Consider the following 14,205-nt stretch of genomic DNA (forward strand, 5'->3'; position numbering starts at 1 on the left):
CAAACGGACAATCTGACAACACTCTGAATTTACAAACGGACAATCAGGCAACACTCTGAATTTACAAACAGACAATCAGACAACGCTCTAAATTTACAAACGGACAATCTGACAACGCTCTGAATTTACAAACGGACAATCAGACAACGCTCTGAATTTACAAACGGACAATCTGACAACGCTCTAGATTTACAAACGGACAATCAGACAACACTCTGAACACTCTTTGTTTTGCTAACAAGCTATCAAGATGTTGCATAGCAATAGCATCAACTTCTGGTAGACAAGCGGAGTGCTAGTACGCTCAACTGCAAGGATACATTTTGTTTATAGTACACTAAAATTAACTAATGGTATATATTATGTAGTATATACTCATTAAGTATGTAGTATACAGTATGTTAGTATGGGTATTCTAACAGAGCTCCAGGGTACTGTAGCTGGATTTACGCTGGACTAACTGTGATGAGTAGAAAAACGGGAGAGGAGAGATTTGAATGACAAATCCTGAATGACTTGACAAATCCTGAGGGATTTTACAAATGAAGCCTATCACTAACCTTAACCATTCAGAGTTAATGCCTAAACTTAACCTTAAACACTTTTAAATTTGACTTTTGGAAATGTTACGTTTGAAACATGGATGAACGTCTGATTCTGACGTGAGGCTGTTAGAGCTGGTCTGAAGCAGACAGTTCATCTGAACTATATCAGGAAGAAGAACAGTATTCACCTGTCTTATCTGTATTATGACAGACAGACAGACAGACAGACAGACAGACAGACAGCTGTATTATGACAGACAGACAGACAGACAGACAGACAGACAGACAGACAGACAGACATCTGTATTATGACAGGCAAGCAGACAGACAGACAGGAAGGAAATATTACCTAACAGGAAGGCAAACTTCTTCCTAAGGTCAGGGGTGATGTCGATGGCACAGAGGGGGCTGTTCTCCTGCTGCATGATCTCATCTGGAGGAGCAGGACGAGGAGCATGAGGAGAACACAACACAGTCAGAATCACAGGACATGAGGGGTTAACACAGTCCTGTTCTTTGGGGAAGAGAATAGAATTGAATGGAAGAACCATCACAAAGGTAGAAAATAAGTATACATACTCTCTCACACAAAAACAGGAAATTAGTAAGGCACATTGTCTGGCAAGTATAAAGAAGTGCATAATAGTGAATGAACAATAATCTGAAACCCTGACCAGAGAGCAAAATGCTACAAAACATCCTAGTAAGGAGCGGTCACCACACATACTTGGGTCCTGACCCACTAGGGTTGAACCCATTTAGTCGACTAGTCGATTGTTTGGTCGATAGGCTGTTGGTCGACTGAGATGTTTTTAGTCGAGCAATAGCAAAACATTCTTTAATACATGTATGGCACATGAGACACAGTCATTTATGTAAAAGCATTCAATATATTACTATTATTGTTGCTACATGTCCTGGGTGGCGCAGCAGTCAAAAGTTCTGCAACGCAGTGCTGAGGCGCCACTACAGCCCGGGGTTCGATTCCACAACTGGCCTTACTGATCTCTGGCTCCCTCTTTAGTAATTTGTGTTTCTTAATTTTTAATTGCAGTGCTTAAAGCATCAGACAAGTTCAGTAGCCAACATATAGTTGATTTTATTCAAACAGGGTGTGTCTATATAGGGAAAAATACACTTTTAAAATGTAGACTGATCAATTGTTAAAGAACAGACGATTCCTGGCCAACCAATATTTTTTTGTAGTCAGGGATGGCCCTATGACCCTACATCATCCAGAGTGTACCCAGCTCTATCCCCCCATGAACTCCCATCATGGGGATTAGAATAATCAGATAATGGGCCCGATCCCCAGCAACTGGAAGCAGGGTAACCCCAGGTAGTGAAAGTGGAGATGGGGTGACAAAACACTGTGGGCCCAGGCTGCTGTGAGAGGCCCAGGTCAGCAGGGAGAGTCCCAGGTCAGTAGGGAGAGGCCCAGGACAGCAGGGAGAGAATGTCAAGGTTTTGGATCTTTGCTGGTACACAGCAGAGTATGTGAGCAGAGCTTGCCCAATTTGACTGGAGAACTGAGCTAGATTCCCAAAGGCTACAATTTCGCTCCAGAAGCACTCAAAGTAGTGCTCACTTCACGAGCTCAGGGCATGCCCAGCCCAGCATGTATTTGTAGTGTGCTTGTGTGCTGCTATAGCCCTTTGCTTTAGCTATTGTTATGGAGTTCACTAAATATTTTCATTAAGAAACAGATAAAACACACAGGTGTAAAATCAAGGTGACTTACAAAGATGAGGAGCAAGAGAGGGAGTGTGGTGATGTAATGTCCACAACAAAAAATCTGATCTTTTAAAGGTTTGGTTCATTTTTGTTACATTATCTATACAATTGGCCATAATTGATTTTGGCCCAATAGGCCTGGAACATTGCCACGTTCAAGAAGCTTCCCGTTTTTATTAAATTCTTTACTATTTATTAGTTATTTATTTATTCTTTATTAGTGCTTTATGTCCTTATCAGCCTATTGTGTCACACTCGCAAATGCTTCACAATGTATTTCCTTGTAGGCTATAGCCTTGAAATCATTTAAATAATATAGCCTAAATAATTCATTTTCTTTCCTTCTTGGTCTCCCTGTCTGGTTCAATTGTGATTTTAATTCATGTATGCGAATTTGCAGTGGCAGTTTTTCTTCCTGTGAGCACAGAGCGGTTTTTAGCGGAGCTGTTGGAAAGGACGTGGAGCGAACCGAGAGCAGTGGACAAGCACCACTTCATGAGCAACGAGTGGGATTTCAAACTGCTCAACTCTTCTCACACACTCTGGTACACTGGAACAAAACTAGGTCAGAGACACTGTGACACACAGCCCCAAATCTCTCATTCTTTACTCAGCATATTTTACCCATAACTGGAAGTGTTCTAAAAGCAGAACAGCATTCTGTCAACACCATTGTTCTTTAGTACCTGCATGTATGTATTTCCTATAGAAAATACTGTATTTGTACAATTCCTCAGAAAATGCATAGCTGTTGGCTAATATTTCTGTTGTTCATTTGTAATATTAAAGAGTTTTGGTAGCATAATACTCTTTGTATATGATTTATTATATATTATATAGTTGCAATCTGCGTGTACTTATTTTTCTTGCTCTAGTTTGGGAGACTGGTCCAATTCTACACAGTAAGGGACAGATCAAAATGTACTTGGGGGGAGGGGCTGTTCTAACTCAAGGTGTCATACCAAAAACAATGCACCACCCTCCATCAATAATATCTTCACATAAATAATATTTTCAACATGACCCTTCCCTTTTACAGTAAAATAAATGGAACACCCTCCCCCCTCATAGAATGAACTCTAAATAATGTTTACCACCACAAATAACAATAACTGTAGCGAACCTGTGTTTATAAACGTGGATATAAACATGGATTCAGCTTGCTTTTGAGGCACAGTTGATGCTATGCAGGGCTATGGGCCAGAAGGTTGAGGTTTCGCTGACCACCATCGACAGCTAACTCTCAGTGCCTGTTGCATTACACTACGATCAGAGCTGGCTGCAGACAATGATCAGATAGGGGGAAATCAGATTTTCAACAATTTGATGCCATATTTATAATTATATAAAATATATTGAACAAATTTTCCACCAACAGGTTTCTGTGCCAAGGCACCACACAACCAATAAACAAAGCATTCATATTTCGGCACTTCAATATCAGGTTTGTGTTTTCAACACCACAATAAATAGGTTATGTAAATCTGGACAAACAGAAAATACATTTCTCCCTACCTTGTAGGCTTAGCCAGTACAGAAGGCTTGGCTTGAAATTCTCAGAATGCCATTAAACTTTTTGGTGTTTTGTAACAGATCAAAATGAAATTTCAAATTGTATTTGTCACATGCGCTAGACTACAGGTGTGGACATTACTGTGAAATGCTTACTTAATTAACCAACAATGCAGTTTTAAGAAAATAAGAGTTAAGAAATGACACAACAAAATAACAACCGGTTGCAACAGCCGTTGCCATACCAGGCGGTGATGCAACCGGTTAGGTTGTTCTCGATGGTGCAGCTGTAGAACTTTTTGAGGATCTGGGGACCCATGCCAAATGTTTTCAGTCTCCTGAGGGGTAATAGGCATTGTCGTGCCCTCTTCACGACTGTTTGGACCATGATTGTTTGTTGGTGATGTAGACACCAAGGAAATTGAAGCTCATGACCCGCTCCACTACAGCCCAGTCGACGTGTGTTCGGCCCTCCAGAGAAGAAGACAGACATTTTACGTGTCCCCAAACAATTGTGTTTTTTGTTCGTTTATTTGCGGTTTTTTAAACTTATTTTTTTACTTATTTTGTACATAATGTTGCCGTTACCGTCTCTTCTGACCAAAAATAACTTCTGGACATCAGGACTGTGATTACTCACCACAGACTGGCAGAATCCTTTTTTTCCTTTAACAAGTCTGACGAGCCCGATATACTGCTTTCTCGGCAACAGGCCCAGATCCCCGTGAGGCGGAGAAAAAGGGGCCAAAGGGCAGGCTGCCTAGGGAGAATTCGTAGGCGATTGAATAAACCCACACTTCCTTCCATTCTGCTAGCAAACGTGCAATCTTTGGAGAATAAAATCGATGACCTGCTCGCTAGATTAAACTACCAAACGGACATTCAAAACTGTAATATCTTATGCTTCACGGAGTTGTGGCTGAACGACGACACTATCAACATACTGGTTATACGCTGTACCGGCAGGATAGAACAGCGGCGTCTGGTAAGACAAGGGGCGGCAGGTCTCTGACCTCCTCTCTATAGGCTGTCTCATCGTTGTCGGTGATCAGGCCTACCACTGTTGTGTCGTTAATAAACTTAATGATGGTGTTGGAGTTGTGCTTGGCCACATAGTCGAGGGTGAACAGGGAGTAGAGGAGGGGACTAAGCATGCACCCCTGTGTGGCGCCCGCGTTGAGGATCAGTGTGGCAGATGTGTTCTTGCCTCCCCTTACCACCTGGGGGTGGCCAGTCCAGGATACAGTTACAGAGGGAGGTGTATAGTCCTGAGGTCCTTAGCTTAGTGATGAGCTTTGTGGGCGCTATGGTGTTGAACGCTGAGTTGTAGTCAGTGAACAGCATTCTCACATACTGTGCCTTCGGAAAGTATTCAGACCCCTTGTCTTAAATATGTATTAAATATAAAACAGGTTTAGACATTTTTGCAAATATACATATATATATTTTTTAAAATACCTTGTTTACATAAGATTTCAGGCCCTTTGCTATGAGTCCTTTGATACATTTCCATTGATCATCCTTGAGATGTTTCTACAACTTGGAGTCCATCTGTGGTAAATTCAATTGATTGGCCATGATTTAGAAAGGCACACACCTGTCTATATAAGGTTCCACAATTGACAGTACATGTCAGAGCAAAAACCAAGCCATGAGGTCGAAGGAATTGTCCGTAGAGCTCCGTGTCGAGGCACAGATCTGGGGAAGGGTAACAACACATTTCTGCAGCATTTAAGGTCCACAAGAACACAGTGGCCTTCATCATTCTTAAATGGAAGAAGTTTGGAACCACCAAGACTCTTCCTAGAGCTGGCCGCCCAGCCAAACTGAGCAATCAAGGGAGAAGGGCCTTGGTAATATGGGAGGTGACAACAACATTCATGAATGTGCTGATTCTGTGAGCGAGTTGATTAGCAAGTGCATCGGTGATGTTGTACCCATGGTGACAATTAAAACCTTCCCCAACCAGAAACCGTGGGTTGATGGCAGCATTCGCGCAAAACTGAAAGGACGAACCACTGCTTTTAATCAGGGCAAGGTGACCAGAAACATGACCGAATACAAACAGTGTAGTTATTCCCTCAGCAAGGCAATGAAACAAGCTAAGCATCAGTATAGAGACAAAGAAGAGTCACAATTCAACGGCTCAGACACGAGAGGTATGTGGCAGGGTCTACAGTCAATCATGGACTACAAAAAGAAAACCAGCCCCGTCGCGGAACCCAATGTTTGCTCACTTTGAGGACAATACAGTGCCACCGACACGGCCCCCTACACAAACCTGCGGACACTCCTTCACCACAGCCAACGTGAGTAAAACATTTAAACGTGTTAACCCTCGCAAGGCTGCCGGCCCAGACGGCATCCCCGGCTGCGTCCTCAGAGCATGTGCAGACCGGCTGGCTGGTGTGTTTATGGACACATTCAATCACTCCCTATCCCAGTCTGCTGTTCCCACATGCTTCAAGAGGGCCACCAGTGTTCCTGTTCCCAAGAAAGCTAAGGTAACTGAGCTAAACGACTATCATCACGAAGTGCTTTGAGAGACTAGTCAAGGATCATATAACACCTCCACCCTACCTGATACCCTAGACCCACTCCAATTTTCTTACCGCCCCAACAGATCCACAGACGACGCAATCGCAATCACACTGCACATTGCCCTAACCCATCTGGACAAGAGGAATACCTATGTAAGAATGCTGTTAATCGACTACAGCTCAGCATTTAACACCATAGTACCCTCCAAACTCATCATTAAGCTTGAGACCCTGGGTCTCGACCCCGCCCTGTGCAACTGGGTCCTGGACTTCCTGACGTGCCGCCCCCAGGTGGTGAAGGTAGGAAACAACATCTCCACCCTGCTGATCCTCAAAACTGGGGCCCCACAAGGGAAAAAACACAATAACCTCCCTTATGCCCAATAGCAAACACACACTACCCTCCACTATGCCCAATAACAAACACACACTACCCTCCTCTAACCCCAATAACAAACACACACTACCCTCCCCTATGCCCAATAACAAACACACACTACCCTCCACTATGCCCAATAACAAACACACACTACCCTCCACTATGCCCAATAACAAACACACACTACCCTCCCTTATGCCCAATAACAAACACACACTACCCTCCCCTATATCCAATAACAAAACACACACAACCCTCCCTTATGCCCATTAACAAACACACACTACCCTCCCATATGCCCAATAACAAACACACACTACCTTCCACTATGCCCAATAACAAACACACACTACCCTCCACTATGCCCAATAACAAACACACACTACCCTCCTCTAACCCCAATAACAAACACACACTACCCACCCCTATGCCCAATAACAAATACACACTACCCTCCCCTATATCCAATAACAAAACACACACAACCCTCCCTTATGCCCATTAACAAACACACACTACCCTCCCATATGCCCAATAACAAACACACACTACCTTCCACTATGCCCAATAACAAACACACACTACCCTCCACTATGCCCAATAACAAACACACACTACCCTCCTCTAACCCCAATAACAAACACACACTACCCACCCCTATGCCCAATAACAAACACACACTACCCTCCCCTATGCCCAATAACAAACACACACTACCCTCCCCTATGCCCAATAACAAACAACACACAACCCTCCCCTATGCCCAATAACAAACAACACACAACCCTCCCCAAAGCAAAAAAAAACAAACCTTTTGATCTGTCCCTAAGAGGACTGGAGACTCCTAGTAAATAGGTCAAGTCAACTGGTCTTCTAGTAAATTATTGATCCTGCTTTTACCTCAAACCCTCAGAGCCAAGTCAGCACAAATCCAGTCTCATCCACCTCACTCCTATCCCTGGGATGACCTAGAAACTCAAACCAGACGGTTCCATAGTGCACATACACCAGTCCCATGCTGCTACCAGCCAATCCAACAAAGAGGTTCATCTGCATCCATTTAGAAACAGCTCTGTACAGTTATGCAGTATGCTCAAGCAGTTATTTGAGCAGGTAGTGTGTATACTGTGGGAGACAGTCCTACTGTTGAAACTGGGTGCCCAACAGTGCAGCACACAACAGATCGATGGAACAGAAAGCCACAGTGATGCTCTACGGTGCTATAGGATTACAGATTACAGATACACAGACAAAAAATCACAGTCATGCTCTACAGTGGTATAGGATTACAGATTACAGACAGAAAGACACAGTGGTGCTCTACGGGGCTATAGGATTACAGATTACCGACAGAAAGACACAGTGATGCTCTACGGTGCTATAAGATTACAGATTACCGACAGAAAGACACAGTGATGCTCTACGGTGCTATAAGATTACAGATTACCGACAGAAAGACACAGTGATGCTCTACGGTGCTATAAGATTACAGATTACAGACAGAAAGACACAGTGGTGCTCTACGGGGCTATAGGATTACAGATTACAGACAGAAAGACACAGTGATGCTCTACGGTGCTATAAGATTACAGATTACAGACAGAAAGACACAGTGGTGCTCTACGGGGCTATAGGATTACAGATTACAGACAGAAAGACACAGTGATGCTCTACGGTGCTATAAGATTACAGATTACAGACAGAAAGACACAGTGATGCTCTACGGTGCTATAAGATTACAGATTACAGACAGAAAGACACAGTGATGCTCTACGGGGCTATAGGATTACAGATTACAGACAGAAAGACACAGTGGTGCTCTACGGGGCTATAGGATTACAGATTACAGACAGAAAGACACAGTGATGCTCTACGGTGCTATAAGATTACAGATTACCGACAGAAAGACACAGTGGTGCTCTACGGGGCTATAGGATTACAGATTACCGACAGAAAGACACAGTGATGCTCTACGGTGCTATAGGATTACAGATTACAGACAGAAAGACACAGTGATGCTCTATGGTGCTATAGGATTACAGAACCCCTCTTTTACACTACTGCTACTCTCTGTTTATCATATATGCATAGTCACTTTAACCATATCTACATGTACATACTACCTCAATCAGCCTGACTAACCACTTCTGTTATTTATCCTGTCTTTTTCCTTTTTTCCTTTACTTATCTATTGTTCATCTAATACCTATTTCTTACTTAAAAATTGCACTGTTGGTTAGGGCATGTAAGTAAGCATTTCACTCTAAGGTGAACCTGTTGTATTCGGCGCACATGATAAATAAACTGATTTGATTAGAATTTCATTTGAATTAAAGGAAATATAGTTTCATTGAAAGAAATTCGAAGAAATTCAACTGAGACATGAAGCATGAATGTCTCATTATTTTGACAATTATTTTACTAAAAGCATCTGCCACTTATTACTGCAAATAATACAGATACCATTTCAAATATTATTGTCACAGTATTTTTTTGGCATTTTTGTCATAAGATTAGGTTGACCCCTTACATCCTGTAATGATGCATTCTGGGATTTTATATTTATTTATTTTTAATGACATGTAAGAGAATTATGAATTATTATAAACCTACAAAGGAATCTTAGAATATTTCCAGACTACTGTAATTATTGAAAATGCATTTAAAGAGAATGAATCTTCCCCAAAAAATTATATATTATATATTATAATGTTTCATCCAAATGTTTTACAAAGTATTGGTCACCATATGTCAACATGTACTGTACAAACACTACTGTTCTAAAGTTTGGGGTCATTTTCCATGAAAACATACATGAAATGAGTTGCAAAATGAATAGGAAATATAGTCAAGATGTTGACAAGGTTATAAATAATGATTTTTAATTGAAATAATAACTGTGTCCTTCAAACTTTGCTGTCGTCAAAGAATTCTCAGAAATTACAGCCTTGCAGACCTTTGGCATTCTAGTTGTCAATTTGTTGAAGTAATCTGAAGAGATTTCACCCCAAGCTTCCTGAAGCACCTCCCACAAGTTGGATTGGCTTGTTGGGCACTTCTTATGTACCATACGGTCAAGCTGCTCCCACAACAGCTCAATAGGGTTGAGATCCAGTGACTGCTGGCCACTCCTCTGTCCAGTGTCTGGGTTCTTTTGCCCATCTTAATCTTTTCTTTTTATTGGCCGGTCTGAGATATGGTTTTTTCTTTGCACCTCTACCTCGAAGGCCAGCATCCCGGAGTCACCTCTTCACTGTTGATGTTGAGACTGGACAGAGGAACTCTGCCTAGAAGGCCAGCATCCCGGAGTTGCCTCTTCACTGTTGACGTTGAGACTGGTGTTTTGCGGTTACTATTTAATGAAGCTGCCAGTTGAGGACTTGTGAGGCGTCTGTTTCTCAAACTAGACACTCTAATGTGCTTTTCCTCTTGCTCAGATGTGCACCGGGGCCACCCACTCCTATTCCTATCTGGTTAGGGCCAGTTTGCGCTATTCTGTGAAGGGAGTAGTACACAAGCTTTGTACAAGATCTTCATTTTCTTGGCAATTTCTCGAATAGACTGACGAGTTTCAGAAGAAAGTTCTTAGTTTCTGTTTCATGTTGAGCCTGTAATTGAACCCACAAATGCTGATGCTCCAGATACTCAACTAGTCTGAAGAAGGACCGTTTTATTGCTTCTTTAATCAGGACAACAGTTTTCAGCTGTGCTAACATAATTGCAAAAGGGTTTTCTAATGATCAATTAAAATTATAAACTTGGATTAGCTAACACAATGTGCCATTGGAAAACAGGGGGGATGGTTGCTGATAATGGACTTCTGTACGCCTATGTAGATATTCCATAGAAACCTGCCGTATCCAGCTACAAAAGTAATTTACAACGTTAGCAATGTCTACACTGTATTTCTGATCAATTTTATGTTATTTTAATGGACAAAACATTTGCTTTTCTTTCAAAAACAAGGACATTTCTGAGTGACCCCAAACTTTTGAACTGTAGTGTATGTATAGCGATTAACTTGTAAAAACAAAGGAGGAAGGGAAGTGCTGCTAAGGTACACAATACTAGGTTTTGGTAGACAGAAGCTGCTAAGGTACACAATACTAGGTTTTGGTAGACAGAAGCTGCTAAGGTACACAATAGTAGGTTTTGGTAGACAGAAGCTGCTAAGGTACACAATACTAGGTTTTGGTAGGCAGAAGCTGCTAAGGTACACAATAGTAGGTTTTGGTAGACAGAAGCTGCTAAGGTACACAATAGTAGATTTTGGTAGACAGAAGCTGCTAAGGTACACAATACTAGGTTTTGGTAGGCAGAAGCTGCTAAAGTACACAATACTAGGTTTTGGTAGACAGAAGCTGCTAAGGTACACAATAGTAGAAAGAAGCTGCTAAGGTACACAGTATTAGGTTTTAGTAGACAGAAGCTGCTAAGGTACACAGTATTAGGTTTTAGTAGACAGAAGCTGCTAAGGTACACAGTATTAGGGTTTAGTATGCCAAGCCTTCCCTTACATCAGTTTAAGGGTAGGACCACTACAGTTACGTAACACTCCAACATTTATATTTTCTGAAGAAGAGCATACCTCCCTCTCTCTTCCCCATATCCCTTCATCCCATTCCCTCTACAGATAAAGTGAGAATTTTCATTGAAAGAGACATAAGGTATACCCTACGATGTCCAGAGCTTGCTGGTTTTCTGTTCTACCTGATAATTAATTGCACACACCTGGTGTCCCAGGTCTATGTCAGTCCCTGATTAGATGGAAAAAATTGAAAAAAACGCAGTGGAAGTAGCATGGAGGTTCCAGAGTTGAGTTTGAGGGTTCTAGAGCAACAAGGTCACAGAATCTCACGGCAAACAGAGCGATGGAAGGGGAGCTACAGTGAACATAGACAGTATTTTCTGTGAGCTTCCTGGGTGTGTGTGTTCCTGCCACTTCAACACTATGTCAACACAGAGACTCTCCAAACTGACACGTTACACCAAAAATAATCATTATCAGAGCAGCCAACTACAATATTAGAAAGTACCAAAACAGCACATGATAGTCACTTCAACACTGTCCATGGTCTACTGTAAGCTACATGAGGCACACTTGATTTGTATAGTCCCATACATATGATCTGCTGATTGTTATACAGTCCTATCTGTCGATAAACAGATGCTTGCTAAGGTTACGGTTAGGTTTAGAAAAGGGTTAGGGTAAGGGTTAAGGTTAGGGTAAGGTTTATGGTTAAGATAAGGGTTAAGGTTAGGGTTAGGGGATACTTAGTTGAAATGTTGTTGACAGTTACTGAACATCTACTGAACATTTACAAACCATCTACATGGGACTGTGCAGATAAAGTGTTACCTCAACATGTACACGGGTGTACAGACAGACAACCAACCAACCTGAAGACAGACAGTAAGACCAGCCAGTACCTGTCCTGTGCTCGAGCTCCAGCCAGCGTGGTGATGTCATGGTACACTCTGCTCAGAGGTATGCCCAGCCAGGCTCACCTTCTCTGGGTACTCATACTGTTAACTGCTGTTGCAGCCGTATCCAGAAACACACATCATCATGTCTGTCACTTTCTGTTTCCCTCGCTGTCTCTCTCTCTCTACAGACACACCCCCTTACACACATATACTCTGTAAGTATTGAAGCAGTGCTGTAAAGAGTCTTAGACCCCCTCCCTGGCTCTTAGTTTGGCAATGTGGGGACCAATCAGGTAACATCCTCTGCCTCAGTGTATAACTGCACAGAGTTCTCTCACACACAGCATGTATCAAAAGATGAAGCAAAAATAACGAAATATTGAATCACATAAATTCTAACATCCTGGTTGGGTGGGAGTGTACGCCTTGTGTCTTTTATGTGGAGGAGGCTATGGATTAGTTGGCTGAGTGTGTGATTCTCTCTCTCTGTGTGTCTCTATCTCTCTGTGTGTGTCTCTGTGTCTTTATCTCTCCCTCACTGTCTCTCTCTCTCTCTCTCTCTCTCTCTCTCTCTCTCTCTCTCACTCTCTCTCTCTCTGTGTCTCTCTCTCTCTCTCTCTCTCTCTCTGTGTCTCTCGCTCTCTCACTGTGTCTCTCTCTCTCTCTCTCTCTCTCTCTCTCACTCTTTTGCTGGTATTACGTCTGTTATGCAGTATGTCCAAACACTGCAAAATCAATGGTTTTAACCAATCAGGAGTATAAGTGATTCCAGGACAGGGGGGGCTTATGATTCATCCCTCCCAGTCACTACACATGCATCATCTATTAAATCCCTCTCTGTGAAGACAGCAGCAGAGACATACCTCACACAACATGCTGTGACATCACAGAGAGAGGTACATACAGTATATCTCACGGTTTATGATGCTAGGTTGGTGACATCACAAGGAATATAGTCGTGATGCAAATGTTTAGATTATGAAGCAAATGTCAACAAAAAGACATGCTTTGGTTAAGAATGTAAGGTTTGTGACATCACACAGAGAGGTTGTAACATCGCAGAAGAGCACTACTGATAGAAATGTAGGGTGTGTTTGTAAATTCAATCTGGAGTTTCAGAGTATGCTCAGAGTGCCCTCTGGGCGTTTGTAAATTCAGAGCGTTTCGCTCTCGGAGCATTCAGAGTGCACACTAGACGCTCTGGCCGAGGAGTAGGGTTGATCAAAGCCTTCTGACTTCACAGCGGAGAGTCAAGCATCCAAGCTAACTGGCTAACATTGTTATCCAGAGCGTTGGTGATTGTAACTGCTGCAGGCAACAATTTAATGACACTTTTTTTGCCGACTTTTACTGACACCGGTCATATTCAACAGGTGTTGAGCGTTCGTAAATTCACCAGTTATTCTGCGCTCTGGCACACTCAGGCGAGAGTGCTCTGAAATCGGAGTAGAATTTAGGAACGCATCAGTAATGCTAGCGGTTGTGAAATCACAAAGAGAAGGGAACATAGCTACTGGTAAACATTTCTGTGACATCATAAAGAAAAGTGGAGATCAACTCAAAATTGCTGTTCAGTGACATCACAAAGATACTCTTGGTGCATGTGCACATAATGCCACTTTTAGGAAAGCCAGCTTGTGACATCACAGAGAGAGCAGCGATGTCTGTGATTGCTTTATGAGCCTATCACCCACCCAGACAGGCCAGGCTGTCTGCCCACTGTGTGGCTCAGTGGCTGATAACAGATATTGATTAAGAAGTATTGAGTGACTGATCACAGGAGCGAGACAAACGCTTCTTCCTTTTATCGTGGGACTTCAAAGCTGAAACCTAAGCTGAGGAAAAGAAGTAGAGACGACAGAGGAACAGGAACACCAGAAGTTAGAAAGGTGGGTTTCTGAAGGTTGAAAACTTCACGAGACTGAAACACGTTAATTAAATACCATATACACCCTTGTAATTGTCACTTTCTGTGACATCAGGTTTCTTCCCAGGCTGCTGGTTGGTTGGTTACTTGTGCCCAGAGGTGATTGGACAGTCCCAGTGTTAGTCAAGCAGCTGCTGATAC

At 42.4% G+C, this 14,205-nt stretch overlaps 1 protein-coding gene across 1 annotated transcript in view; it reads right to left on the reverse strand.

Moving 5' to 3' along the window:
* LOC139404871 (guanine nucleotide exchange factor DBS-like) overlaps positions 1-14,205 on the reverse strand; it is a 102,610-nt gene that overhangs the window by 65,163 nt on the left and 23,242 nt on the right. The window contains exon 2 of the mRNA XM_071147406.1: positions 895-978. Coding sequence (XP_071003507.1) covers positions 895-978 — 84 coding nt within the window. The remainder of the gene's footprint in view (positions 1-894; positions 979-14,205) is intronic.

The sequence above is a fragment of the Oncorhynchus clarkii genome, chromosome 3 (assembly GCF_045791955.1).
Source record: "Oncorhynchus clarkii lewisi isolate Uvic-CL-2024 chromosome 3, UVic_Ocla_1.0, whole genome shotgun sequence".
In the NCBI taxonomy this organism is placed as follows: domain Eukaryota; kingdom Metazoa; phylum Chordata; class Actinopteri; order Salmoniformes; family Salmonidae; genus Oncorhynchus; species Oncorhynchus clarkii.